Source organism: Neovison vison, chromosome 6 (genome assembly GCF_020171115.1).
Source record: "Neovison vison isolate M4711 chromosome 6, ASM_NN_V1, whole genome shotgun sequence".
Classification (NCBI taxonomy): Eukaryota; Metazoa; Chordata; class Mammalia; order Carnivora; family Mustelidae; genus Neogale; species Neogale vison.
Genome location: NC_058096.1, coordinates 202,441,292 through 202,468,802, shown reverse-complemented (window position 1 = coordinate 202,468,802; position 27,511 = coordinate 202,441,292). Strand labels below are relative to the sequence as shown.

The following is a 27,511-nucleotide window of genomic DNA, read 5'->3' as shown; positions in this document are numbered from 1 at the left end:
CCACCCAGCAGAGAGAAGGGAGAATCTTCAGGTCCCACAAATGAGAAAGACACGAACCCTGTTGAAAGCCGAGTTAAGTCTAGAGTCACCGGACACACTGTGGAAATGTCTATTTCCCAGTTCGGAAACGTGCCTGTTCTCTAAGATGCCACCAATGGGGAAATCTGGGTGATGGGGCAAGAGACTGCTATACTTTTCTTGTAACTTCTTGAAAGTCTGTAATCCAAAGAAATAAAGATTTTTAAAAACGACAGACCCAGAAACTAGGATAAAATATTTGCAGACCAGAGTCTCATAAGGAACTTGAATAGGGAGCTCCCACAATCGGCCAGTTGGGGCTACTGTAACCAATGAGCATGGACTCTTGCGGGTTCTGAGCAAACATTTCTTTCTCCCGGTGCTGCAAAGTCCAAGATCGAGGTGCTGGCAGATTTGGTATCTGGTGGGTGCCCTCCGTGTCGCGTGTGGATCTCTAGTTCTGCCTTCCTGCTGCTTTCTCCTGACGCACACTTGCCGGCGGGGGACGTCTGCTCTTCCTCTTTTAAAAGGGCATTAATCCTGTGCCGAGAGCCCCACCCCCGTGACCTTACAGAGTTATAATTACCTCCAAAACTCCCCACCTCCAGATGCTGTCACACGGGGCATTACTAGAGTTCCAGCTTACAGATTTTGAGCAGACACAAACAACTGAGTGATAGAAAGTAAGATGACCCCCCAAGAGTGACAGTGAGGATGGAGACAGGAGGGGGTCCCTCGCGTCGCTGGCGGGAACGTAAAACGGTGCAGCCGCCCCACCGGTCCTCGGAAAGTTAAAACGGAGGGTCACCGGCAATTCCACGCCGAAGTATATAGAATATAGTTTACCTATAAATCTCTTGTTGTAGAGTTAGAGAAATGCAACCCTACGCCCCCCGCCACAAATATTTATAGCGGCATAATTTATAATAGCTGAGAGTGGGAAGCAACTCAGGTGTCCGCTCACTGGTGAATGGATGAATAAAATCTGCTCTAGCCAGACAATAGGATAGTATTTGGCAGGAAAAACAAGCAGAGTACGGACACATGGGGGACCCCGCACACCCTGCGGAATGAAAGAAGACCGAGCAGAAGGCCACGTGGTGTTTTCTGGTGCCTCCGTGAAGTGTCCAGCACAGGCGGACGGAGAGCCGCAGAGAGCTGACAGCAGTGGCCAGGTCATCGTGGTGATGGTCACACCACTCCGTCCAGGTACGAAGAGCCACTGGAGGGTGCATGGAGGTGGGCAAATTCCATCCCGTGCCTGGGCCGCCGCAGGTAGAGCCTGTGCTTCCCACGTGCGTGTCCGTGGCCCCCGAGCCCAGCGCCCTGGCACGGTGCAGATGGGATTAGTCCTGCTGTCCTTCCTGCGTCCTCGTGGCAGCCTTAGGAGGTGCGGTTGTCGTTCCCATTTCACAGATGAGAAAACTGAGGTTTGGGGAGATGACCCCCGGAGGGTGCAGAATACTAGGCTCAGTCTCTTACTCCACAGGGCTTTGGGCAGGCTTTTTTTTTTTCCCCCTAAAGATTTTATTTATTTGACAGACAGAGATCACAAGTAGGCAGAGAGGCAGGCAGAGAGAGCGGGGGAGAAGCAGGCTCCCTGCTGAGCAGAGAGCCCGATGCAGGGCTTAAACCCAGAACCCTGGGATCATGACCTGAGCTGAAGGCAGAGGCTTTAACCCACTGAGCCACCCAGATACCCCTTTGGACAGGCTTTGTGACCCTTGGTCAGGCTCAGCGGGTTGCAGGCTCCTACCAGTGGCCTGGGGAGTGTGGAAAGGACTTCTCACGCTCTCTCTAGTTGTGTCACGTGAGGACATGGGGTCCCCCGCCTTCCTGTGGCAGGTGTCAGGCCAGCAGACCTCAGCTCGTACCAGACATTGCAGTACTGGTCATGGCCACCAGGCGGCAGACCCACCCCAGCTCTCCCTTGCAGCGCCGCAGCCTGCAGACCTTTGTACATTTTTCCTTGTTCTGTGGTTTCAGTGTTCCGTTCTTGGAGTATAGAAGGGCTCTTAGAATTGTGCCAGGGCCCAGAGCTCTGGCTGAGAACTGGAACCCCACTCATTTCCCATGCAAGAAGAGAGGCCCTGACAGCTCCTCCCACCCCCTTCTGCAGCGCCTGGCACCCACAGTCTGCCCGGTGCTTGCCTCGACCTCCCTGCCTTGTGTCGGTCCCCTCCAACTAGTGCTAGCAGGCTGGGAAGCCCTGGCCCCCAGGTGGATAGCAGGCCAGCCCAGGCCTCCTCGCCACTACTGCTCTTGGCTTCTTCTGGAACTGGAGGTGGTAAAGGTAGGCACATGGCCCCCAGGACAGCCACACCAGGCTGGTGGGAGCGGCTGTTTGCCCCTGTGGGTTTAATTGGTTCATACTGTTGGACCAGACTGCTGGGTCTGGGCAAGCAGACAGGTCTACAAGTGGGTCCCCTCCTCCCCAAGGGCTCAGAGGATTATCCTGGGGCCCCCACCAGTGGCTGGGAGCATCCAGTCGCTTTCCCCAGCATTAGTGCGTTCCAGCTGGGTTCTAGGCATCTGGCTGCCAGCATGGCCTGCAGCAGGGGAGAGCGGCCAGCAGAGGGAGCTATCATCCTGCAGTCACAGAAGGCAGAGACTCAGCGCGGGGGTCAGGGCCATCTGTGCCGCTCTGGGTGTGCTGATGTGCTCCTGGGCCAGCCGTCAGAGGGAATCCCAGGCACCAGAGGCAAAGCCTGGGAAACCGCATTTTAACGAATCAAGGGGTGGGAGTTCTGCAGGGGTCGAGGGATTAAGACTTCTGATTTGTGGGGCCAGGTGGGAGCCAGGCTTCCCGCTTTCCCTCGCCCTGAGCTGCTCTGACGCCAACCTGAGGGCCCCCTTCCCCAGGATGGGCACTGCTGTTTCTCTATGCTTCTCTGAGGTTACTGGTGTGGCGGCCATGTGGGGAGGAGCTGGGCCTGTATGCTAATGCCCTTCCCTGCCCGGGGAGGCGGGGAACCTCTGCTCACTAGACTGTGCGGCCTGGAGGCCAGAGCGGGCTTCAGCCTCTGCGCCGGGAGGCAGGCTGCGGTCACGTGGCAGCGCTTCTCTGGTGGCTGTGGGCCAGTGGGGGGCCGGGGGGAGGCCCGGGGGAGGGGACCGCATGAGACTCTGGCGTCTCACCACTGCCCCTACCAGCAGCAGCTCGGTTCTCGTCAAATAAACATGACCGGGCCAGGTCATTTGTCTCAAAACATATATTTTATCACTCCTCTCCATAGATCTCTGAGCACCTTTGCCACAATTTCAGGAATGTGTAGAGCCTCTAATCTCGACCCCCTCGTCTCCCTAGGCCTTGGCGACAAGGTCCCTCACAGCCTGTGTGATGGCGTCCCTGTCAATGCCAAACATCTTCAGCAGCTCCGCCGGCTTCCCGCTTCTTGGCACCTCGCCCACGGCCAGGCGGGTGACGGTGATGCCAGGCTCGCCCACCAAGGCAGAGCACACGGCCTCACCTAGGCCGCCTGCAAGAGGAAAGGAGAGCAGTCAGGGGATGTGGCCTCAGGCTGAGCAGCGGGTGCGTCCTCCTGGGCCCCCGCCAACCCCAGTTTTCTTCCCTTGTCCCAGGGATGACAAGATAGCACAGACACCGCCCTCTCCCATGCCTGGAGCCAGAGCAGACATCATCAATCAATCATGATCCTTCTGTGTTTTCCTAAGCCCAAGGTGGCCTCTGAATCATTTTTAACACCATGTCAGTGGGCAGCTGTCCTAGCTGAGTGAGCATTTGTACCTGACATCAGAGTCTAAGCCCACTTCTCCTGCCCTGGAGCCTGCCCTGGAGGAGGGCTGGTGTGTGCTTGTGGGGGGCTGCTTTGCAAAAGACCCATAGAAGACAGAAATTCTGCACAACTGGGTCAGGGACACAAGCCACCTTTTCTCCTCTTAGCCTCAAGGTCAAAATCCTCCTGGGCTCCTTGAGCAACAGCGGCTCAAAGAAGCCACATCAGCAGCCAAGTTTGCTGGGTCCTTGGCCAAGCCTGGGGCCAAGAGGAGGCCGAGTCCCAGCTGCTCCAAGGGATGGCTCTGGGCTTCCACAGGATGAAGGAGAGGCGTCCAGCCCTTCCCTGATCTGCCTACCCCCGGCCCTCCAGCCCAGGGCTGTTACCTTCGTAATAATGGTCCTCCACAGTGAGGATCCTGCCCTTGGTAGCACGTGCGCTTTCAAGAATGAGATTCCTGTCCAGAGGCTTGATGGTGAAGGGGTCTAAGACGCGAATGTTGATCTTCTCTGTGAAGGGAGAGAACACAGGGGCAAGGCTGAGGGCAAGGCGCTGGGTGCTGTGGGTGTGTCCTTGCATGGGTGAGGTCGGGGGGGGGGGTGTCCTAAGAGTTGTCCCACAGTTAAAAGCCTGGGCCTATCCCTATCATTGGGAGACTGGCTGTTCCTCTTCTCCCATCATCTGGGTAGTGCCTGCCAACACCCAGTGGCTTGCCCCCTCCCTCTGCTTATCTATGATGCCCACGTCCTCTGGCATCCTGCACCCTGAATTCAGAGCATCTGGTCTCCAGGAAGAGAAACGTCCGTCTGTCTCCTCTGAAATCCTGAGCCAGAGAATGGAAGCCTTTGGACCATCAAAGAACACTGTGGGGCCGGCAGGGGCCCACACAGCTTTGCCTCATCTTCCCAGACGCCTTTGAAGATACAGGGGAAGCCAGAGGACAGTTCCCAGCGTCTGCTGTGAGACAGGGCCAGGGCTCACCGGGGGAGGGGAGGGGGACCTGCAGGCACAGGGGCCAGGCCAGGCGAGGACCCCACAGAACGGCCTCAGTAGGACAAGCCAAACTCTGCCATGCCTCTTGAAGCCCTCCCCCGGGGATCGCCATCTCTGACGGGGCTGGGCCTCCCCTGGCTTCCCTCCAGCTCACTGGAGCTCTGGACACACTGTTCCCTCTGCCCGGGCCTCTGCTTATCACTTCCTTCTCATATCTGAGGTCATTTTCCTGAGGACACGCCTTCTGTCTTCTCCATCCTCTCCACACGGCCACACCATGGCCTCTGTTGTGATTCCATGGGGCTCCTACCTTTCCTACTGTGTCAGAAGCTAACATCTACGAGCCTGCCCTGGTGATAATAACAGTGATGATAACTCTAGGTCACAAGGATTAAATCCTCAGGACAGCCCCACCAGAAAGGTGATGGTATCTCCACTTTACGGATGGGGATACTAAGGCATGGCGATGTGGATTAAGTCAGGTGTAGTACCCCACTAAGTGGCGATTCGGGCCTAGTTATTGGACCACTGAGCTGGGGCACCTCAGCTCCAGGGCCACGGGGTAGGGGCAGGGCCTCCAGACACTGTGGTCCCGGAACTCAGCATCCTGCGGGCCACACAGTCCTAAGTGCTCAAAGTGGGGCTTCTATGGGGTGCCTGAGGGGCTCAGTCGGTTAAGTGTCCAACTCTTGATCTCAGAGTCGTGAGTTCAAGCCCTGTGTTGATAAATGGTGGCTTTTGTCACTACCACCATTGAATCAGATGAAATCCCTTCTCACCCCCAAGACTGTGGACGCCACTGGTGCCTGATCTAAGACCGGAGGGGGCCCTCCTCACCTTTCTTCAGCAGGTCAGCAGCAGCCAAGGCCTCGTGCAGGGTCACTCCGGCCCCAATCACAGTCACCTGGTCGTCCTTGCTCTTCAGGACCACCTGGGGAGGACAACGGGGCCAGTGAGGCTCAGGGACCAGGGGCCAGGGGCGGACCCTGGCTCTGGGCTTGCTTTGGGGTCTCACCGGGCCGTGAGTGGCACTGACCTTGGCTTGTTGGATTTGGAAGTCCTCGTTGTTGTTATAGATAATGGTGTTTTCAGGGCGGCTGGTCCGGATGAAACAGATGCCCTAGAACAAAACACAAGGACAAAGAATGACGGAACGTGGGATGCACGGGCAGCCTTGGAGGGAAGATTCTTTCTAGAAAGGCCACCGCTTCTCACCTGCCCACTTCCACCCCGCTGTCCCCATGCTGGCTCCCACCCACCCCTCCAGCAGGGAAAGGGAGAGTCTTGTCCTCTGGAACGTGCACCTCTCCAGACACTCCCCGAGTAGAGCAGCCCCGTGGCTATGCAGCCCCAAGCCCCACAGAGAAAACGGCTTCCCTTTCCAGTCGGCTAGTCTCTAAGTGGGGCTGTTCCCTGCAGGTGCGTCTGGCAGAGCAAGGGGTACCCACAGGGGACTCTGGTCTACGGCACCGTGGCCCTCGGTCAGGACCGTGTCACTCAGCTCACTCTTTCTGTCCTGGAGAACCCGGCTCGGGGCAGAGACAGGCATCAACAGCCAGAGAGACCTGGGATGCTGGGATTCTCATGGACACAGAGCACAGTGATCGGTCAGCACTGTCTGCCACGGGGCAGAAAGGGTGGTGTGTATCCTGTGTTTCCTGGTCTAACCTCTACAAGCCCCAGGCGGCGGCGGCAAAATCAGGAGACAGTCCCCCGGGGGCTGGGGGGGCCTGAACAGCCAGCGCTGTGCCGGCCTGCTGACCCCCGCCCCCACGCCACCAACGGCCACGTGCCCCACCTTGGTGTTGGCTGCTAGTTCCACCGCCTTCTCTGTAGACACCGCATCACTGGGGTAGAAGACCGTTGCGGTGGGGATGGACCGAAACATGGCCAGATCTTCCAGAGCCATCTGAGAGGGTCCGTCTTCCCCTGGGGTGTGGGGGAGGACACGAATGAATCCCCCAGCCACGGAATGGAATCCTACCCCGCACCCCACCGGCCGCCGCCACACCTCCTGGTCCTGACGTCCAGGGAGGTGGCAGCGGCAAGCCTCCTGGCCCCGCTCGACTCACCGATGGACACGCCGCAGTGGGAGCCACAGAAGTTGATGTTGCTCTCCGAGATGGCCGCCATGCGGATCTGATCAAAGGCCCGTGTGAAGAAGGCCCCAAAGGCGCTGCAGAAGGGCACCGTCCTGTTGCGGGTGGCACAGCCCACGGCGACGCTGACCTGCGGGGCAACGGCGGCGGCGTCAGCCCCGACGAGAAGGGAGAGGGTGGCCGAGGAGCCCAGAGTCTCACGCCCCTCTCCAGGGGCTGGGGGCATCGGTCATCCTTGTGACCGAATTCTCCTCAATTCTCCTCTTCCCAGGCGGGAGATTCCAGGGGACCCAGGGCTTCCTCAGTCTGTCTGTCCGCAAACTCCTCGGACTTGAAATGACCACTTCAGAAATTCTCTTTAAAGTTCTGTTCCTGGGGACTGTTTTTTTTTTTTCCCCCTAGCAAATGAGGAAGGCCCTTCCACAGAGTAGGCCAGGAAGCTTGGACATGGATGGTCCCTCCTTCCCAGGCTTCTGCGAACCCCGTCCCCAGCATCCTTGCCAACCCCCGGCCCTCTGCGGAGACCAGTCCTCCCTACGCACTTCTAGGCCCGCGGCGGCTCCAGACCCAAATCCCGGCCTGGAAGCGTGGAGGGCAGGCAGCGGCTCCCAGTCGGCTGCCACCTCCACAGCTCTGGAAACTGCCACGGACGTGACCTCCCCAGCCCACACACTGTGCCAGTTGAGACCAGACCCTCCAGCTGCCAAGACGAGAAGCCTCAGAGAGACAAGTTCAAGTGGAGAAAGAACTCTGCATATGGTAGAGCCTGGTGGCCTTCTGAGCAAGGAAGCTCTAGGTGCTACAGGCCTGCAGGCCAGGCTGGTGTCCTCGGGGGAGAGGACCACGGCTGCTGGACCCAGCACATTCCAGCCTTGTGACTATGGCTGCCCTACCACCTGGAAGGCCCTTTACCCCGAGACAGCCCAGCGAGCACCACACGTGGCCTACAGACAGCATTTTCGGTGTGCGCCTGCAGCCCACCTAGCTCTGCTGTCCGTCCACTCAGCCGGTACGTGTGCACTGGAGCAGCACACGCACATTCCTCTCCCTCGCCACTGCAGTTGCTTGAGGTCAGGGCCGGGTCCCAGCTGTTCCTGGGGTGTCCCTGGACTGGCCTCCAGCAGGCGCCTGGCATGGCCAACATAGCTGCCCAGGGGAGCAGGAGGACTTCAGCCTTGCTCCATACCCAGCAGACCTCAACCCCAGGCTGTGGCTGGCCTGGGGCCCACCTGCCCATCCCCGGCACCCACCATGTTCTGCTCCGCAATGTAGCACTCAATGAAGCGGTCTGGGTGCTCCTTTCTGAAGAGATCTGAGAAGGTGGAATTCTTGGTGTCCCCATCCAGGGCGATGATGCGGTTGTGGGCACAGCCCAGCTTGGCCAGGGCCTGTCCGTAGGCCTTGCGGGTGGCTATCTGTGGGGAGAAGAGTGTGCGGGCCCTGAGCACTGGGGTAGGCATGTGGCTGGAAGCCTGGTTCAGCCTCCGGAGGTCACAGCATTTGGGGAGGAAGAGGATAAAAATGAGGGTAGAAAAGGGAAGTCTAACACCACACAGTCCGGTGGAAATTTATCTTCTGCAAGTCTGCCAGTGGGAACTTGTACACTGACTGTCTCCAAAGTCCCTACGGGCCCTTATTCCCAGCCCAGCTGTGAGGCATCAGAGCTGGGGATGGTCTACCACCCCTGTGACAGAGGTCTGTGAACGGACCCCACCCTGCACAGGAACAGACACAGGACCAGGGCAAGCCTGCTGTGGGATCACATCGGGGAGTGCCCTGGAGCAGGACAGGCCTGCCTCGGCTCTGCTAGGCTGGACACAGCAGTGTCCTGAGCTTGGACCTAGGGACTCGGGCTGAAGACCCAGAGATAAGGGGACTCAGGTGCCAGGGGCTTTGATCTCAGCGCCGCTGGGAGCTTGCTGTGTGACTGTGGGCCACCCTCTTGCCCTCTCTGAGCCTCTGTAGGAAAACGGTCACACAGTTGGCTGTTCTCACGGAGGAGATGGCAGGATCAACACCTAGGATTCCTCCTCGCCCTGAACTAATCTCTCCTCTCTCCCTTTCCCAGCCCCCCAGGGAAGACACATCCTGGTCCCAGCCTTGGGGAACCTGAGAATCACGGCCACCCCAGCTACACCAGAAAAGCAGGGCCCAACTCCGTACCTTGTCCCCAACTTTGTAGCTGGGTGGGCTGGGCATGCGGATGTTGGCGATGCTCACTGACGGGGCGTCCTCTTGAGGGGGGTTCACGAGGATCTTCTTTTTGCTCTGGATCTGGTTGTAAATTTCCTGGACAATCTGATCAGCCATGTTTTTGGGGAGGGGCTTCCCATGCCAAGCGTCCTTGTCCTCTATCCCTGTGGGTACGACACAACAGGGCAGGGGATCGGTAAGACCAGAGCTCCCGAGGACCAGGAAGCTGACCCTCCAACAGCAGAGGGCAGGCCAGGGGCCGCAGACAGGGCCGCAACACTGTGAAGCACAGCCCCGTGTTGGGGGACCAGGGTTGGGTGAACAGGAGTCCGCATGCCCAGCCCCCACGGACCAGCGGCCAGGTCTCCTGGAGCTGGCTCACAGCCAAGTGCGGGGGTCTCCACACCACCTCCCGCACTGCAAGGAGGCCCCCGCTGCAGAAATACCGTTCAGTCTGTTGAACGGGGCAGTCAGGAGCGAGCCTGGCCAGGAGAACGGAAGCCGAGACCCAGAGCCAGGTGAGCTCTAGCCGGGTGTCCCCCAGCGCATGGGGGTGCAGAAGGGCACCCAGGAGCGTCCTGCACCATGCTGCCTTGCTGTGTGGGGACCAGCGAGGCTGAAGAGCCCCCTCCTCTGAGGTCACCTCAGCCCAGCCAGAGCCAAGGACGGACTCTCCCACTCAGCACCCAGCCCCCCCGATGAGGCCCCCAAGAGCCCCCAGAAGCTTTGAGATTTCCAGATCCCACCTGGCGGTAACACCAAGGCATCCGTGCCGGGCGGCAGCTCCAGGGTACGACGATACCCCCGAGTCCTCTCCTCGAGGTCCACCCCCTCCCCGAAGGCCCCAGAGCCCTGTCCCTTCTCCACAGGACAGTGCTTGTCCTCATTTGCCACATGGGCCAGTGGGGCATGGGGTGAGGGGCATGGGGTGCAGAAGCTGGCCCGGGGTCTGCAGTTAGGCCCCATGGACCTGGGCAAGTGCCGACCCCTTCAGTCCCGCCTTCCCATGTCTAACAGGGGCGAGGGCTGCCTTATCCCGAGGGGTTCGGAATCCAAGGGGCCTGCGTGCTGGGGAGCTGCTTACACTTGCACTGCTTTCTGGGCCAGCCAGGAACCACCTTCTAGAACCTTCTAGGCACTGCCCATACAGGACCCTGGAAGCACTTCACCCCTAAACGCAGGAGACCCCACTTAACTCCTGGGGGAGGAACCAGATTTCCCGGGTTCTCCCAACTCGGCGTCAGCCCTTCTGCTCAGGGCAGATAGCTAGAGCGGCCAAGGAAGTGGTGAAGAGGACACCCAGGGAGGGTGTGGGGGGCTGTGTCACACCACCGTCCCTTCTCCTTACCAGCAGGTCCTCCCAAAGGCCCTCCTCTCCTCCCGCACAACCTGGGCTCCAATTCAGGCTCAACCACGTGGACGGCTGACTTACCTCATGGGGCACGGCGTCCTGTACCTGCCCCTACCCGCCCCTACCCAGCCCCGTGCACCTGGTGTAAGGCATCAAAGGACTAGCACTTCCCCAGACACGGGATTTCAGTGATGTGCCCCACACTGGTGGAAACCCCACCACCACCTCGGTTGGCCACAGGGTACAGTGGTAGGGGTGGGGCGGAAGAGGGTGTGGACGTACCTGGGATCCCCCGGCCTTTGAAGGTCTTGGCAATGATGGCCGTGGGCTGGTGCTTGGCCTGGCCAAAGGCCTTGCACAGCTCCTCCACGCTGTGTCCATCCACAATGACGGTGTGCCAGCTGTGGACAGACAGCCAAGAGTGAGCGGCGGGTGCTGGGCCCCTGGGAAGGGCAGCCCTCGCTCTGCCACGTGGCTGAGGTCTGAGAAACACTGAAGGGGCGCCTGGGTGGCTCAGTTGGGTAAGTGTCTGTCTTTAGCTCAAGTCGTGATCCTGGAGTCCTGGGATCGAGCCCCACATCGGGCTCTCTGCTCAGCAGGGAGTCTGCTTCTCCCTCTGCCCCTCCCCACCATGTTCTCTCTCTTGAGTAAATGATTAAAAAAAAAAACTACCCCAAAAAACCCTAAAAAGACTTTTCCACTTTTGATTTTATTTTCTTTTCTTTACCCTTTTCACATTATTTTATATCCTGTTTGCCTGGAACAGATTTTCTTTCTCTTTCCTAAGTAATTCAAAGCTTGGTTCATTTATTTTCTCTTTCACTACTGACCTGTTTCCTGAAATCTACTAGTTTCCTGAAAGCTGCATTGGGGACACCGCCCTGGCTCTGGAATCTGTCTGCTGTTAGATTCTTCAAGAACATTTTGGCTCAACTTTTCTTTAGGGAACACAGTTGGTTATTACACAGATGCTGGATGTGAAGTGCTGGAAACATTTATCAAATGGGTCAGGGGCACCTGGCCGGCTCAGTTTGTGAAGCCTCTGCCTTCGGCTAAGGTTATGATCCGGGTCCCGGGATCGAGCCCCGCATCGGGCTCCCTGCTTCCCCCTCTGCCCCTCCCCCTGCTCATGTTCTCTCTCTCAAACAAATAAATAAAATCTTCAAAAAGAAAAACCAGCCAGGATGCCAAACATGTGAGGGAAGGAGCCGGGGCTGGGCAACCTTTCCCTTTACCACTGTCCCTTCTGGGACTCGGACACGTTAAGAGTAATAAGGCAGCGGCTGGCGTGTCCTGAGTGCTGGCTCTGTGCAGGCCCCGGGTGGGCACCACGCACATAACCCCCCTGAAGCCGCAGCTCTGGGGCTGGGCGCTGTGGTTGCCCCCATTTCACAGACATGTAAACGGAGACGGACACTGAGGACGCAATAACCTGCCCCAGGTCACAAGGCAAGTTGGTGATGTAGCCAGGACTTCAGGACATGGGTTCCAGAGCTGGGTTCTGCCCCAAGTCCCCAGGCTGTGTGGCCCGAGGAGGCTCTTGTGACACCTGGTGGCCCGTTTCCTCCTCAGTCGGAGAGAGTATTTCCTCTCCTCACTTTATTAGGTCAGTCATCAGAGATAATAAACCCTGGGTATTCCTTAACCAGGGACAGCAGCCCAGCCTTGACCTTCCCTGTGCAGACTCCTCTACAAAGGGCAGCCCTGGAGGCCTGGGCCCAGGGTCTTCCAGACGCCTCTGCGGAGGCTAAGCATGGGGGCACGGGTCCCCTGGAGCCCCGACTGCAGCTTGGCTTTTACCCGGGGCAGGAGAGGGTCACTGAGGGGAGGGCTGCTCCAGCTAACACCCACCCCGACGACCTCCCTGCTCTGCAACACCAGACTCCCAATTCTCAACCATGCACACCCCTCGGCCTGCTTTACTCAGAGACGGGCCCTATTCTGCCCCCTCGGGCTGGCTTAGGACACGGCCCCCGGACGGATGCTCCAAGCCCTCAAGAGCCACATCCCTCAGTCCCACGCTGGGCCCCTCGTCCCACTCCAGCCAAGGACTGAGCGAGGACGTGTGCCGTCGTGAGACGTGAGTGCTCTGAGCAGTATCCCACCTCCCAGCATCACCAATAAAGGGACTCTCCCACACTGGGCCTCAGGCCACAGCTCCAGGCCGGTGGCCTGGGTTGCCACTCTAAGTCGGACGGAAACTGTGAGCCAGACGTGGAAGAACAGACACCTCCTTTCAAGGGGGCCTGGCCTCTGGCTGACTCAGCCCTTGGAACCTGAAAAGCTCCCAGCTCAGACGGCTCCGGGGTGGTGAGGCCACGTAGGCCACAGCCCCGTACTCACCCGAAGGCCTCGCATCGCTTCTGGTAGACGTCCACCTGGTGCTGCAGGGGGGTGGGGTCGCTCTGGCCCAGGCGGTTGATGTCAAGAATGGCAATCAGGTTGTCCAGCTTGTAGATGCTGGCGAAGGCCATGGCCTCCCACACGGAGCCCTCGGACAGCTCCCCGTCGCCCAGCAAGCAGTAGACGCGGTAGCTGTGCAGAGGTGGTGGGTCAGAGGTTAGCCCCTCTCATCCGGGGCAGGCACCGTGCTCCCAGCCCTTCCCTCCCGGAGAGCCTGTCCCCCGGGGAAGGGAGCAACAGCCGCGTGGGACATGTAACAGTGCGGTCAGTCCCGTCCCAGCTGCCCACCCTGCGTCCACAGGCAGGGCTCTGCTACCCAAGATCCAGAGAACAGGGGGGATTAGGGCACAAGTAGAATGAACAAGACTTGGCAGCGGGGTGGGGGGGGCAGTGTTACTATTCTCACTGGGGGGACAGGGCTTGAAGCACCTGCGTGGGGAGGGACTGCTTCTCTCCACCTGTGCAGGAGCCCGAGGAGGCTCTTGTGACACCTGGTGGCCCGGAGTATTGGGGAGCCCTGGGGACTCGATCCCAGGAGAGGGCTGGGGAGGCCAAGACACACCGCCAGGAGCATCCCAGGGTAAGCTGTCAGGCAGAAGGATCACGAACAGGAACAGGGGAGAAGGGTCCTCCCCGAGGACCACGATCAGGATGGGGACGGTGCCTCATAGGACGGGCCCTCCCCAAGATTCCAAGGCTGGTTCTCACCCTAAGATTCATGCCCAGCCCTGTCTCCACCCCGGGGGCCTTGTCCTGGGTCAACAAGGCAACCCCAATGGCTTCAAAGGCAGTGTGACCTGGTAAAAAAGCACTGAACTTGGGGCACATTACCCAGTGAACAGAGCCAGCTCTGGACCCCATCACCCCCAGGCCAGCGTATGGCACCCAAGGGGCTCTCCATGTTGAGCAGCCCTGCCCTTGAGGTTAAGGACAGTTGTCACTCTCAAACCACACAGATAAGACAACAGGCTCAAAGGTCAAGGGGCTTGTCTAAGGGTCACACAGCTGGGGAGGAGGCCAGCGGGGATTCAAACACCGGTCTGAGCGCCCAGCCCTCGAGGTCCACTCCAGGCCATCCAGGAAGGCACACAGCTGGAGCAGCGCTGGGCCTGGAGCTGGCTGGAGCTGAATGAGCCCAGCTTCAGGGCCTCCAGGCTTCCCGGCCCACAGCAGGAGGAGCTGGGGAAGAGGCGGGAGGGCAGGGCCACACTGTCAGCATGACTCAGCACTTGTGTGGGCCCGAGGTCAGGGAGGACTCCTGCATCCTCCCTCTGGTGCCTCCTGCTTTCCCTTCTGTGACCTCCAGCAGGCCAGCCTCCCCCTACCCTGCCCTCTCCGTTTCTCCCTGAAGCGGTGTCCTGTCCCCCAGCTGTTCTCCCCTCCCTCTGCAGGCTGCACTGGGGGCCCGGAGATGCTGCCCGTGGTGCTCCTGCCACAGCAGCTCCCAAAGTGAGCAGCCCAACGGTGCCCAGGCCAGAGAGACTAGGGAATCTGATTTACCTGGGAAGAGATTCCAAGGAAGCACGCCGGCTGCCTTCCCCGCCCTGCACCTGCTGCTGTGGAAGGCCCGTGGGGGGTGCTGTGGGGGCCAAGGGCGGGGCACTGCCACAAGCTGTGGTCAGGAGGGTGTGCGAGGGTCCCGAGGAGACCCACGGAGGCCTGCTGGATTTGGAACGGGGGGCCCCAAAGGCCCACGGTCACAAACTGCCCTGAAGATAAGGGACCCTAAAACGTGCCCCAGACGTGTTTGAAAAGCACCTCAAATATCCCACCCTAGGGCGCCTGGGTGGCTCAGTGGGTTAGGCCGCTGCCTTCGGCTCAGGTCATGATCTCAGGGTCCTGGGATCGAGTCCCGCATCGGGCTCTCTGCTCAGCAGGAAGCCTGCTTCTTTCTCTCTCTGCCTGCCTCTCCATCTACTTGTGATTTCTCTCTGTCAAATAAATAAATAAAATCTTTAAAAAAAAAAAAATATCCCACCCTATCACGACTGCCCGAGGGCTTACCGCATAGCCATAAAACAGAAAGAACCTTATGCAATCCTTAAAACCAGCTCTCAACAGTTAAGGGAGAAAATGTGCACCATGTTCAGAATTTTCTATTTTTCTGAAAAGCAGAATGTACAACTGTACACGTACGAAGGTTACCGATCCGTACGTTTCCTCTCACAAGAACACGGAGGAAACAGGACCCGTTAAGCGAGATTCACACGGGAGGTAGCTGAGGATAGGAAAATGTTCACTATCTTATAATGCATCTCTAGATTTTTCACATGAGTTGGCACTCGAGAATTCAAACAAAATTATTTCAGAGGCAAAGTAAAGAAAGCCAACTTGACCCACGCTCGCTGGTGGGCGGATGGGAGCGACATGACAGGAGGCCAGATCTAGTCTAGCAGGCCCCCAGCTCCGGGAGCAGGCTAATTCCCCCGACAGCCTATCCCCTCCTCCCTGCCAGGTACGGTCCAAGAGCCTGAGCCTTCACCAACCCTGGCTGCTGGGAACGCAGCTAAACTTCTCCCTCCACTGGCTTTTGCTCCATTATGTCAGGGTCAGGAAATGACCACTTCACAGGGAATTACTTCAAGCATCTGTAGGGAATAATTAACTCACATCTCTGGTTCTGTGCCAAATAAAATATTCTTAAACACACATCCCATTCTGTGCATCTTTCTTCACTTCACGGTGAGTCACTCCTGGTGGAGCGGAGTTTGGCCCCAAAAGGGTCTGGGAGGCTTCACAGCCTTAGCTCCACTCCTGGAGAGTGGTCTCGGGATCTCCTTCCCCCGCACACCGTAGGTGCTCACTGCGGTCCCTCTCTTCTAGGGGCCCATGGTCACCACCACGCCCTCACGACCGCCCTGGCTACGGCCCTTCTCTTGCCAGTGGGGTGGACTGGAGGGCACTGGGGAAACCCCTCCTCCAGGAATCCTCCTACTCAGGCCCCTCGGAGCAGCCCGGGGACCTTTACTACACTGCAGATACACACCCGGGGTTCAAATCTGACGCGTGCTTTCCTTGAATCCGTAGCCAACTCTCCTCCCCTCTTACCCCTACAGACCCCTGTCTGCAGGCCAAACCCGGCCTCACCACAAAGCCCTGAGACTGAGACCGGCCGTGAGGGGGTTCTCCTCCAAACCGCCCTGGGCTGGAGTGGCAAATCTCCCCAACCAGGCTTCTTGCCTACCCTCTGCAGGCCCTTCTCCCCAACGTCTGTCTCGTCTCTGGCTGGCAGGTGGGGCTCAGGGATGCCCAGGACTGTGCAGAACACATAACCTCCTTCCCCAAGATAAAGGTGAGTGGTTTGAACCTGGGCCTATGGCGCTTTGTCAGACCATGGGGCCGTGGGGCCCGAGAGGAGGTACCTGGGGGCAACAGTTAAGGCCTGGCCGCCGAGGACCCCTCCCAAAACTACTGAAGGGAGGGTTGGGGAGTGGAAGTCTTACCTGGCTTTGTCGAAGTATTTGCCCGTGTAGGCCATCCCACAAGCGGCCCCGAGGCCCTGGCCCAGGGAGCCAGTGGCCACATCAGTGAAAGCTTGTTTCTGTTAGAGGAGAGAGGGCCACAGTTACAGCAGAGAGGGGACACTGCCCTCCCCCCACAACCAGCCTCCCAGGTCCCTGGCCTCAGGGCCCCGCTGAGGCAGGTACAGGCTGGGTGTGCAGAAAGGCCCAGCCCCGGGCAGCCTGCACCCGAGCGTGAGCTCTCACTCCCCAGCAACGGCGATGAGGGGTGCGGTTCACATGCCAGCCGTGCCCGCCAGGCCGCTGGGCGACCTCAGCCTCCCCCATCACCCACCTCACACCCATTCATGACAAGACTCAGGAAACACCTAGCCCTTGTGGGTGCCCAGACGGGAGGTGAGTTTTCACGGTAGCCTATAAACTCCAAACACTCACAGGGGCCAGCACCTGGTAGAGTAAAGCTGGGGCCCTTCCCTGGGGTGTCCCCAGCACCCCGCTGCGACCCCCTCACTGACCGCGCCATGACCTTCTTTTCTCTTCTCCCAAGCTGTGTTGACAAGGCCGGTGTGGCCCTGGGGGCGCAGGGAGGTTGGGCCCTCAAAAGGCCTTGCCCTGAAGCCAGGGGTGAAGAGTGTGCCCTGGAGACACCCACTTCCTTCCTTCTTCACCTCAACGCCCTCTTCCCCCCCTTTCAACACCCTCCGTTTCTCAGTGGCACCCCGCTCCCCTCCCCGCACGCCTTGAGAAACAGGAAGTGCTCGCCGAGGCCGGCTGCTGTGGTGGGGGGTGCTCACCGGGACGGGGTGCCCGTCCAAGTCAGAGGTGATCTTCCTCAGGTTCAGCAGCTCCTCCTCAGGCAGGAAGCCGGCCTCCGCCCAGACGGCATACAGGATGGGAGCCGCGTGGCCCTGTCAGGGGTCGGGAGAGATGAGCGGCCCGGGGGGCATGGGCCAGGTCGCCAGTACTTGGGGGCTGCTCCACCCCGCACACCGCGAGCAGAGCCTGGCCGAGCCTGTCAGCCCTTTCGGGGAGGCGGCAAGTGAAGGCCTTCGGCGCCTCCACAGCCCGAGGCTCCCCCAGCCAAGGCCGAATGGGTCCTGGGACAGGTGCAGGGGGAGCACAGCTGTGCCGCCTGCCCGTGCCAAAAACCCCAGCAGGCCGCCGGCCGCCCTAATCCCTGCTTTCTGGCATGGGAGCCGACCTGGACAGACTTCTAAGCTCTCATGCCTGCCCTGGGAGCCCAGAGGCCACAGGGCCAGGCCTGGGTACAGGTGGATTTCAGGGCTCCGTGGCACGGTCTGCGGCTGTGATAGTCATGCATGAGGGTGGGCTCAGGCGCCTCAGCCCAAAGCCTGCCATGGGGCCCCGCCACTCCCAAGCCAGCAGGCGTGGGCCTGGGGGCACCAGCCCTGCACAGAGAGCCGTGCAGCGCCCAGCTTCAACGCTGTACCCCCACGCCTGGACTGGAGTTACTCCTGTTCACGCCAAACAGGGGCAGACAGGGGCAGAACAGCCGGCAGATCATTTTCACAGTCCCCGATGAATTCAGCTGTTTGTTTCTTAACTCAGCCTCAGTGTTGCTGTGGGTCGGCACGGGGTGAGGCACCAAGGGGTGGGCTGGGCCGGTGGACACCAGGGGATGGGTCCCCTCAGAGACCCCTCGCTGCCAGCACAGGGCCCGTGTGCCACCTGGCCCAGGGGAAGGGTGGGGGGCTGGGATCCTACCTTGGAGAGCACAAAGCGGTCATTGTGAGGGTTCCGGGGGTCCTGGGGCTTATAGCGCATGGTGTGGAAAAAGAGGACAGCCATGATCTCCGCGGCACTGCAGCATGACGTGGGGTGGCTGTGGGCCGGGGGAGAGACAAGACGCATGCATCATGGCTCCAAGCCTCGGAGCGACAGGGCTCTCCCCAGGCCCAGGTATGGGGACCTGGGGGTGCATATGCCAAGGAGCCACAGGCCTGGCTAATCAGAAAACCACATGCTCCTGTTCCTGAAAGGGCTGCAAGCAGTCCTAAAGACGCCACTATGGGTGGCAGGGGGTCACACCCTCCTGGGGCCCGGAACGGACCCAGTGCAAGGCAGTGCTGAGGCTAAAGAGTAGAGCCCGGATCTTACCTCACTGCTTCTAGTGGCAGCTGTCAGGACACAGCAGCCGAGGAGTAGTGCCACTCTGTCTGACAACGAGCTACATGCCAGGGGTCCTGCTCAGGACGCTGCCCACTCATGAGGGGTACCCTGCCTTCCCAAGCCCCAAGAGGTGCTGGTTGTCTTAGGCCATGGGCAGGGGGTAGGAGAGGAAGACTCATGGAAGAACCACAAAGCTCCCAGCAGCCTCAGCACAGGGGGCTGGCAGCCGGGAAATGGGCCTCAGACTCTCCTAGGCATCACTGGACTACTTGGCCCTTTTTCAACTGGCATCGGAAAGGCTGGCATTGCCATTAGTAGCCAAGCTTTTGTGCGGAATTTAAAAGGCAACACATATTATCTTGTCTTCCACAAAGGCTCTGATCATGAAAAAATTACAACCCTTTCTGCCCATGATCAGGGTGGAGGGGGTGCTCACAAAAGAAGCTGCCCTTCCAGCCCTGGAGTGGTGGGGTCAGGGGATGACCCCCCTTTTTATTAGCCTTTTGTTCTAAATGCAGTTCCTTGCAAATACCAATTTGCACGAAAAACAGAACGTGCAAGGGTCAGACCTTAGCAGAGGATCGTGGAGGTCTCTCAGGACCCTCCGAAGTCCGCCAGTCCCGGGGCCAGACCATGCTGGAATTCTCAGCTGGCCCCTGACGGCCCCCAGGTCCACAGTTCTGTGAACACATCAGCTGCAGGGCATGGGCCTCCCAGTCGCCTGCTCCATGCAGCTCAGTGCAGCCCTCGGAGCTGCTCGGAGGTCCGACACGGAAACATGCCCAATGCCAAACCCAAGGGCACATGCAGCACCTGGGGTTCACGCGCGCCTCCCTCCCCCCTGCTGGTCAGCTCCCCATACTGGGTTAGGGGGTGAGTCACTCCCAGCGCAGACACATTAGTAGAGAAACCCAGAACTGTCCATGCTGGTTTAGTACAGGGGTCCCGGCACACCATCAGCTTATACTTAGCCATCTTTATGAGCTCCGGGTCATGGGGCAAAGACACTAGGCCTGAAAGAGGGAGGTGAGGAGACATAAATAGGAAAACTTGCTCCACAGGGCAGGGACCTCTCCCCCTCATCCCCCGCGCTGCACTTAGCTGGAGGACAGCCTAGTCAACACCAGCCAGGCTGACCTCCTGCCTCCCCAGCCTCCCGGGGCAGCCTGGTCTCCGAGGATCCTGTTTTGGAAGTGAAGACCCCATGAGGAGACGCTGGGGAAGGGCACTGGTGGACAGCGGGTCTACTCGCTCAGGGGAGAAGGCAGGCAGGGCAGGTGCAGGAGCTACCCCTCCTGGGAGGGAGAAGATCAACCAGGAAGAGACACCAGAAGTTGAAGAGTAACCCTTCCCTGCCAGGTCCATGAGCGGCAAGCCCACAAGGTTATCCCCTCCAAAGCCTGCATCCTGGCCTCCTGCTGGCCTGTCTGAGCACCCACAGAGCGCAGATGCACAGGGCAAGGGCTTCATCTCCCTGAGGCTCAGCTCTTTCATCTGTAAACAGGGATGCTAGGTAGGCATGGGCAGGATGCAGGGCAGCCCAGTAAGGTAATACGTTTGAAGCCTGGTCACTACCGGCCGCCACCATCCATCCACTGGAAGGCCAGATGCCCAACTGCCTGGTGCTTCCAACTCCTCCTTTGCTGGCCGGGACTGAGATGTCCTGCGGACCACGGGGCAGGAGGGAGGGGAAGGAATGAGCCTAAGACTGAGATGGTTACCTGTAAGCTCAACCTGCTAGAGGGACTTCAGGCCTGAGAGAGTCTGGAGCCTGTGGCTTCAGGGCTTGAGCTTCCCCTGCAACCCCAGCTTGTCTGGGGTGGGGAGGAGACCTCTGTGGGTAGAGGCTCCCCCCAACTCCATCCTGCCGGAGGTGTGTGGAGGTAAACTAGCTAGACAGGTGAGGGGGGAGGGCTTGGGGGGAAGGTTTGCATCCTACTCTTTGTGATGCATGTGGGGAGGGGGGCTACAAGTTTGTACAAGACCTGCACTGGCCTGAACAATGCATCTCCAGTCCCAATTCGTTCAGTCCACGAAGAGGGCACTGATTGCTTCAAGCAAGGCCCAAGTGTCTCAAAAGTCCTACCTATTCTTCCAGGTATTCCCCCCTCTTCCCTTTAGCACACACCCCACATGTCTGCCAGCTTCCCTGCAGGAGAAGCAGAGGGAAGGTCCCTCACCACTCTGGCAGGGATGCTCTCCATTACCAAGCCATATGGCCTCTGGCCTCCATAAAGTGACTCCTCTCCTGCCTTACTCCAGCTGGGCCCACATCGCAAGGAGTCAAAAGGCTTCCTGACAAATGAAAAAACCCGGGAGGCCAAGCACCTACTACAGGCAAACCTCAGTGTGTAGAAGTACGAAGAGAAATAATCTATTGTGAAGAAGGAATACCTAGTACCCAATGAAGAAAGGTAAAACCACAAGGGCTGAAAACCTATACCTGAGAAGAGTTTATAAAAATGCTGTGAGCTCAGGCAGTAGAAAGATAATAAATAGAACAAATAGTACATTATATGTTAATATAAAAAATAAACTCATGGAATAGGAAACAAATACAGAAAAAAAAATATATATGTATATCAAAGCCAAGAGTTAGCTCTTAAAAAAAAGAATATAAATTTTAGTCAACGTCTGATAAGGCAGGATCCAGAAAAAGAAGGGCAGTTACTAGAAAAGGAAGGAGAGACCTAATAGATAATGATACCCCAAACAACGAGATGCAAAGAAATTTCAAAACAGCAAACGGTCTAGGAAAAAAAAAATAACTCCCCAAAACTGACTCAAGAAGAAATAGAAAACCCGAGTCATCTTTCAACAGTTACAAAGAAACAGTTACAAAGAAACCAATCAGCCACGGCAGGTGCACATTCCCTACCGCCCAGCCACACCGCATGGTAGGTGTACTGCAGGAAGGACAGGGGCTGTCCTTGCATTGCCTGCAGCGGCCACACCTGGAGGCACCCACGTGTGTGTCGGCACAATAGGTTACTCACACCCATTTGGATAACAGAAAGCTCAGCAGGACAGCGACAATGAGTGAACCACACAGATACAGCGCCCACCTACTCTCACAAATCTACCACGTGAGCAAAGCGTACTGCAGAGGGATCTGCAGACCAGAGAAGACCATCCGATTAATGGAGATTTACAAATGTTATAAAATGATAAGGAAAAACAACGGAATGAAAATGCACAATTCGGGGTGACTCTCCTTCTGGGGGAGGAGGAGGGACACCCAGGAGTTTTAAAGCACTGCAATGTCCTGGTTCTCAAGCTGGGTGGTAGGCACATCCAGGTGTATTATTTATAACGTATGTGCATTATTTGTACTCTTTTCTAGCTGTATGTAAACAAAACTACTCAGAAGGGAATCCCAGGATGCAGGATGGAAGTGACCCTTGGAAGCAGTCCTTGCTCTTCCTGCTCCCGGAACTGCCCTTGCTGGCTCCTGCCTGGAAAGACTGCCTTCCAGACCCTCACAGTGTTTCTTTCTGGGGTTTACCCCTATGCCACCTCCTCTGAGAAGCCCTCCCTGACCACACTATCTACAAATACCTCTTCTTCCCCTCGCTTACACTTGCCACCACCTGACGTGACATGCCTGTTTACTGCCCACTTATCCTACTGCAACACAAGCTCCACAAAGGGAGGGACTTTGAGCCTTTTCACTGTTGTACTCGCGGGCCTGAACACAGCACCTGGCACCAAGTGCACAAATGCATAAATGATGTACCTTGGCTCTGAGATCCTAGGGGTGTAAACTCTCTGAACCTCAGTGAACTTGGAGATAGTAACAGAATCTCGCCGAATGGGGTGGTGTGTGTGTAAAGAGCTTGGCACAGTGCCAGAAAAAAGGGCAATGGTTCAGTATTTGTGTCTAACGTATCATAGATGAAGTCTAACCTCTTCCTCATTTTGAAGATGGAACCACTAAGAACCACAGAAGGGAAGTGACTTGCCCAAGGTCACAAATTCTACCATCAGAAGAGCAAGGACACGAGCAAAATGCTAAGAGAAACTGATGAGCACACAAAATGAGGTACATCCCCACGATGGAATATTCGGGAACAAAAATAATTAAGTACCGCTACATGTTACCATATGCAGGACCTTCCAAACGTGCTACGTGAAAAAGAAAAAAAAAAAAAAAGTCAGACTCCCCAAATCCCATTCTGTATGAGGATGAAGTGAAATGTCTGGAAGAATTAGATGTGCAGAAAGTAGATTAGCAGTTGCCTGGGAGCTGGAGATGAATGCAAATGAGCATGAGGGACCTTTCAGGAGTGATGAAGAGTCCTAAAAAATTGGATGTGGCAAATTCACTAAAAGTTATTGTAAATCACTGTTATTTTGCTAAATTTACAGGGCAGTCAGTTAAGTCAGTTAAGCATCTGCCTTCAGCTCAGGTCATGATCCCTCAGTCAGTTAAGCATCTGCCTTCAGCTCAGGTCATGATCCCTCAGTCAGTTAAGCATCTGCCTTCAGCTCAGGTCATGATCCCAAGGTCCTGGGATGGAGTCGGGGTCCCTGCTGAGCAGAGAGCCTGCTTCTCCCACTCCCTCTGCCCCGCCCACCACTTGTGTTCTCTCACGTGCTCTTTCTCAACTAAATAAATAAAATTTATTTTAAAATGTACTAAACTTACTAAAAACCACTAAACTGTACACGTAAATGTTACGATTTGCATATTATACCTCAATGGAGCTGTTGCAGATTTGTTTTTCAAAGGAGGATAAAAGATGGGGAGCCCAGTAGAGGAAGTTCTCAGATGTCCGTAGTCCCCAGTCCTGTTGTGCAGCCCGCAGAGATTCACTAAGGCTCTAAGTGCAACTTCTGAGCACGAAGCCCAAAGAGCGCACGCCCTAGTCAGCCAGATCCACCTGCTGCTGGAGTCCAACATCTTGGCCCCACGGCCCCCTCCCCCCACCAACTCTGGGCAGACTCTGCCTCATTGTTTAGGACAAGAGCACAGGAACTGCCTAAGGACCCACCTCTGGGCAGGTGCCAGCCCTCAGCATCCAGGGCCGTCAGCGGTGGTCTGTGGCAACAAGAAAGTTCCGGATTTGGTGGGACCAGGCTCTTAGTGACCACAGGCCTGCCTAAAGAAGCAAAGTCCAAGGACCAGTGCAATGACAGGGGCCTTGATGCAGTCAGAGCTGATGCAAAACCCCGAAAACATCTCAGCCAGACCCTAGGCAGGTTCCCGGTTCCGAGTTTCAGGAAACACGGTCCAGCACCCACCCTGCTGAGTTCAGAGGTCTCTTAGGCAAAGAACTGAGTCACTCTAGGACAGCCTCGTGTTTTCACACCGAGTTGGGAAATGCTGCTGGGGCAATCTCAGTGGGCTGTCCTCTTGCCTCAGTCAGCACCAGGCTGGGGTGGAAAGCAGCCCCAAAGGAGGAGGAGGTCCTGACAGGGCTTCATGGGGCCAGAGACTCAAAGGAGCCTTTCCGAGCCCTCAGCTGAAGCATCCCTGGAAAGCCAGAGCTGGGGAGCAGGAATGGGCTCCCCAGAGTCACATGGCCCTCCAAGATGTGAAGCCAACAACGGCAGGTGGCAGGGCCCCAGGGCTTGCTCATTCCATTCCCCCAGTCCCACTCCTGAGGGAGATCCACTTGGAAAATCACCTGTGAACTTCTCCTTTAAAGATGGGGAACCTGCCCTGAGACGGGAAGGGCCTTCAAGATAAGGGTACAGCCGCTCAGAACAAAGCTGGGGTCAGGTTCCTGTCTCCCCATGCCCACCAGCCAGGTCTGGCCAGACACAACACCCCCAGGCAGCCCTCGCAACACTGTGGGTCAGAGCCCTAGGGACTCCTTAAAGGCACGGCCACCACCCCTGTTCAGGCCTAACTCTGAAGGGGTCCACAGACAACACTTAGTGCTGTTTGGATAACGCCACAGCCGAGCCCTGATCGATGAGAACTACAAAATCTTCATCCTCAGCCTCAGCAGCCAGGCCCCTTCGGAGGAGGCCACCAGATTTCACTTTTGTAAAACCTGGATGAGCTGGGCCCTGCCACGGTTCCTTCAGCACGTGGAAGGACAGGACCCTGGGAGCCAGTCCTGCCATTGTCAGTGCTGCCTCCACAAAGGGCTCTCTGTGAGGGCTTTGTCCCTCTGCTCCTCCGACACAGAGGCCAGTGTCCTCGCTGCCCAGGGCCTGCGGAGCTCCACAGACAGGGGTTCGGCGATGGCACGGGAATGGGAAAGCTACCAAGAAATCAGGACCTCAAAATGTGTAAGCACAGCCCCTGCAGGGGACCATGGAAAGACCCCAGGGCGTCAGCTCCCCAGAAAAGGGGCGTCCTGACAAGAGGGTCACTTTGGCTGGGGCTATTGCCCAGACCGGGCCTGAGCCTCAGGACTGGGCCTCACTCCCTGTGGGGAGGGGCTAGGGCCTCAAGGCAAACATCCAGGGACAGAAATGCTGCCCTGCCCCCCAATCCTCCCTAGCCATCTCTGCACACACACAGCTCAGCATACACCCCTGAACCCCCCTCTTGTGACAGCGGTTGCGTAGCACCACTACTTCCTATTGTAAAAGAAGTTTTCTCTAAGTCTCTCCTGCATCTTTACACACTGACAAACACACAGGAATCAGTCTTAGACATGCTCGTTCTTTTGGCAAGTGGACACTTTCTGAGCTCAGAAGTTCCTCCAAAAGGCATTATTACAATGTAAACCTGGATGTAACTCTCAGCCACCACAAACTATTATCTTTTGCCTGTAGGTTTTTAACTACCTAACAAAGTCCCAGGAGACCTACCTGACACCCCTTTCTTTGGGAGCCTCTATGTGACGTGATGTCATTTCTCTCCAAGTGTCCCCAGACTGACTGCCATCTGCCATTTCTGCACTGGGCTGTCCCCTTTCCAACTTCCCCTTGGGAGCTCCTGATGCTTGTAATGTTATCTCATTTCTCCCAGTGCTTTCAAGCTGATCCAACTGATACCCTCCATCACTGCACTTGTCTTGCCCTTTCCAACTTCCATTGTCCAGCCTGGCGCTGACTGGCCAGGCCCAGAAGTCTTCCAATCAAGACAAGCCCCTTGCTGGGCAACAGGGAACAGCCAGCCACCAATGACCAGCTTGGGCGACTTGCCTAACACCCCAGTGTCAGGAAACGTAAAAGCATCTCCTTCTAACAGTTATTCTCAAAATGCACGAAACAGTACTAGCCATAAAGGATGCTCTGTGTCACGCCAGGGATGCCTGTTTGGGTGCTCAGTGACCCTGAATTGTCTGCAGGTCCTGTGTAGGCCTGCAGGATGCTCAGACATGTAACAGACTTAACCGGGTAATTGCCATCTCTCCAGATGGATCCCCAAGAACCTGGCTAGACAAGCTCCCAGCACAGAGTAGGGCTCAATAAAACCCTTCAGGGTGAGTGACTCCCTGAAACAGTCAAGGGAAGGGGACCTAGTAGTACCCAGCAAACAATACCAGCTATGTGGACCTACTGTGTGCCAGGCTGGGGAGGGGGCACTGCAAGGAAGCCCAATCCCTGCCTCGGCAAGGAACACCAGACAGAACGGGTAAGTCCAACCCAAACCCAGTGGAGACAATGGATTCAAGGCCCGCATGGGGGTGGGCTGAGAGACACCTGCCAGGAGAGGTCTAATCCCTTCTGAGAACTGGAGGTCTTAAAGGTGAGTGAGTCCCATCCTGAAAGTCAAACAGATTTACTCATTAATGACAAACATACCCTGTAAGACACTGGCCAGAAGCTAGAATTCTGTCATTGCTTTCAGCACACAGAGGGGCTGGAGAAGATTCCTGGAAATCACCCCCTAGCGAACCCTCAAAATCACTTCATCAGCCTGGCCCAGTGCAGCCTCCCAGTAGTCATGCCAGGGCCCAAAGGTGACTGCGGAATCCTTGAAACCCTCCAGGGCATGGGAGCTACTACTGTTCCCATTTTATAGAGTGGGAAGCAGCCTCTGAAGTAACTCACAGGCCGACCCTCCCAACTGTCCCCAACGCCTCCAGCTGCACGCTGGCCTGTTATTATCATGGTCCCTGCTACCTTCGGAGGAGGCTCCTTGGAATCAGCAGCAGCCTTTCTAAAGCTTCTGAGCCAGAAAGGCCGGCGGGAAAGGCTATTGGGGGATGGGCCTCCCGAACCCGCCACAGGGAAAGTAAGTCTGGCAGCTGGCTCGGTCCTTGGTTCTCTAAGCCTTGCAAGTCTCCCCTCCCACTCCTCCCGCCTCCGGCCGCAGGTCCCATCTCTGACCTCCCCTGCAGGCCGCGTGCCGGGGTTCCGCACCCACATGGCCGCCTTCTTCCCCACTCTCCAAGCCTAGCATCTCGGCAGACCCCTGCTCCAGACTCGGACCCCAAACCACGGGTGGCAGGAACGTGAGCGGCGAAGGGGAGTGGTCGTGTGAGGTGGGGAGAGGGCCGGGCCCCAGGCTCCCCGCAAAATGAGGTATTAAAACAGGCGTCCTCGTGTCAGGCAGCCGGCATTTCAACAGCAGCTCTCGCCGCGTGTCGCACTGGGCACCTGTTCCCCCAGCCTCGGTTTCCCCACCCGCAAGGCGGAACGTTGGTAGCGGCGCCCATAGAGGGCCGCGCGCGTGGAGCGCAGGGCCGGGCTCTGGGCGACAGCGCGGTCACAGTGGGCCTCCCGGCACCGGACTCCCCAGTCCGGTCCCCGCGCCGCGGACTCTCAGGGGAGCCGGCGCCCGGCGAGCGGCAGGCCCGGCCCCCAGGACGGAAGCCCGGCCGAGAGCGCGCGCTGCAGCGGAAGGCGTCTCCGGCCCGGGCCGTGCGAGGCGCGCGTCCCCGCCACCTGACCGCGCCCCGGCCGCCTCCCTCCAGGAGGCTCCGTGCAGCGCGACACGGAGCCGGCGCGCCCGCGGTGACCGCGGCCTCCGGAACGGCGCCCTCCCGGTCCCCGTGCCCGGCACTCACCCTGAGCCGGCCGCCGTGGTGGCCTGGATGGAGCTGATGCGCAGGCGGTTGGCCGTGTCCTTCAGGGCCTGCAGCTTCTGCTGGTCAGGCTTGTGGTAGCCCTCCATGGCGCGACCGCGCTGGCAGGAGGATGGGGAGGACGAGGGTGAGGACGCGGAGACGCACAAGCGGCGCGAGGTCTCCGGCGGCGACTGGCGGCGGCCGAGAC

At 57.8% G+C, this 27,511-nt stretch overlaps 1 protein-coding gene across 1 annotated transcript; it reads right to left on the bottom strand.

Moving 5' to 3' along the window:
• Positions 1-3,215: 3,215 nt before the first annotated feature.
• On the bottom strand, positions 3,216-27,511 carry TKT (transketolase). Its single transcript, XM_044253385.1, has 14 exons — positions 27,304-27,511; positions 17,981-18,098; positions 17,050-17,163; positions 16,238-16,335; positions 12,735-12,926; positions 10,674-10,792; positions 9,011-9,204; positions 8,098-8,262; positions 6,821-6,977; positions 6,547-6,677; positions 5,785-5,868; positions 5,586-5,679; positions 4,142-4,264; positions 3,216-3,497 (listed from the first exon to the last, which is right to left on the bottom strand). The coding sequence occupies exons 1-14, from the start codon at positions 27,408-27,410 to the stop codon at positions 3,322-3,324; spliced, it is 1,872 nt and encodes a 623-aa protein (XP_044109320.1). The 5' UTR covers positions 27,411-27,511; the 3' UTR covers positions 3,216-3,321.

Coding starts and splice junctions, on each gene's coding strand:
- TKT (XM_044253385.1), bottom strand. CDS start 27,410: ATGGAGGGCTACCACAAGCCTGACCAGCAGAAGCTGCAGGCCCTGAAG. Junction 17,164..17,980: donor ACCGCTTTGTGCTCTCCAAG/GTAGGATCCCAG, acceptor GACCCCTGACAG/GGCCACGCGGCTCCCATCCT. Junction 12,927..16,237: donor AAATACTTCGACAAAGCCAG/GTAAGACTTCCA, acceptor ACCTCTGCACAG/CTACCGCGTCTACTGCTTGC.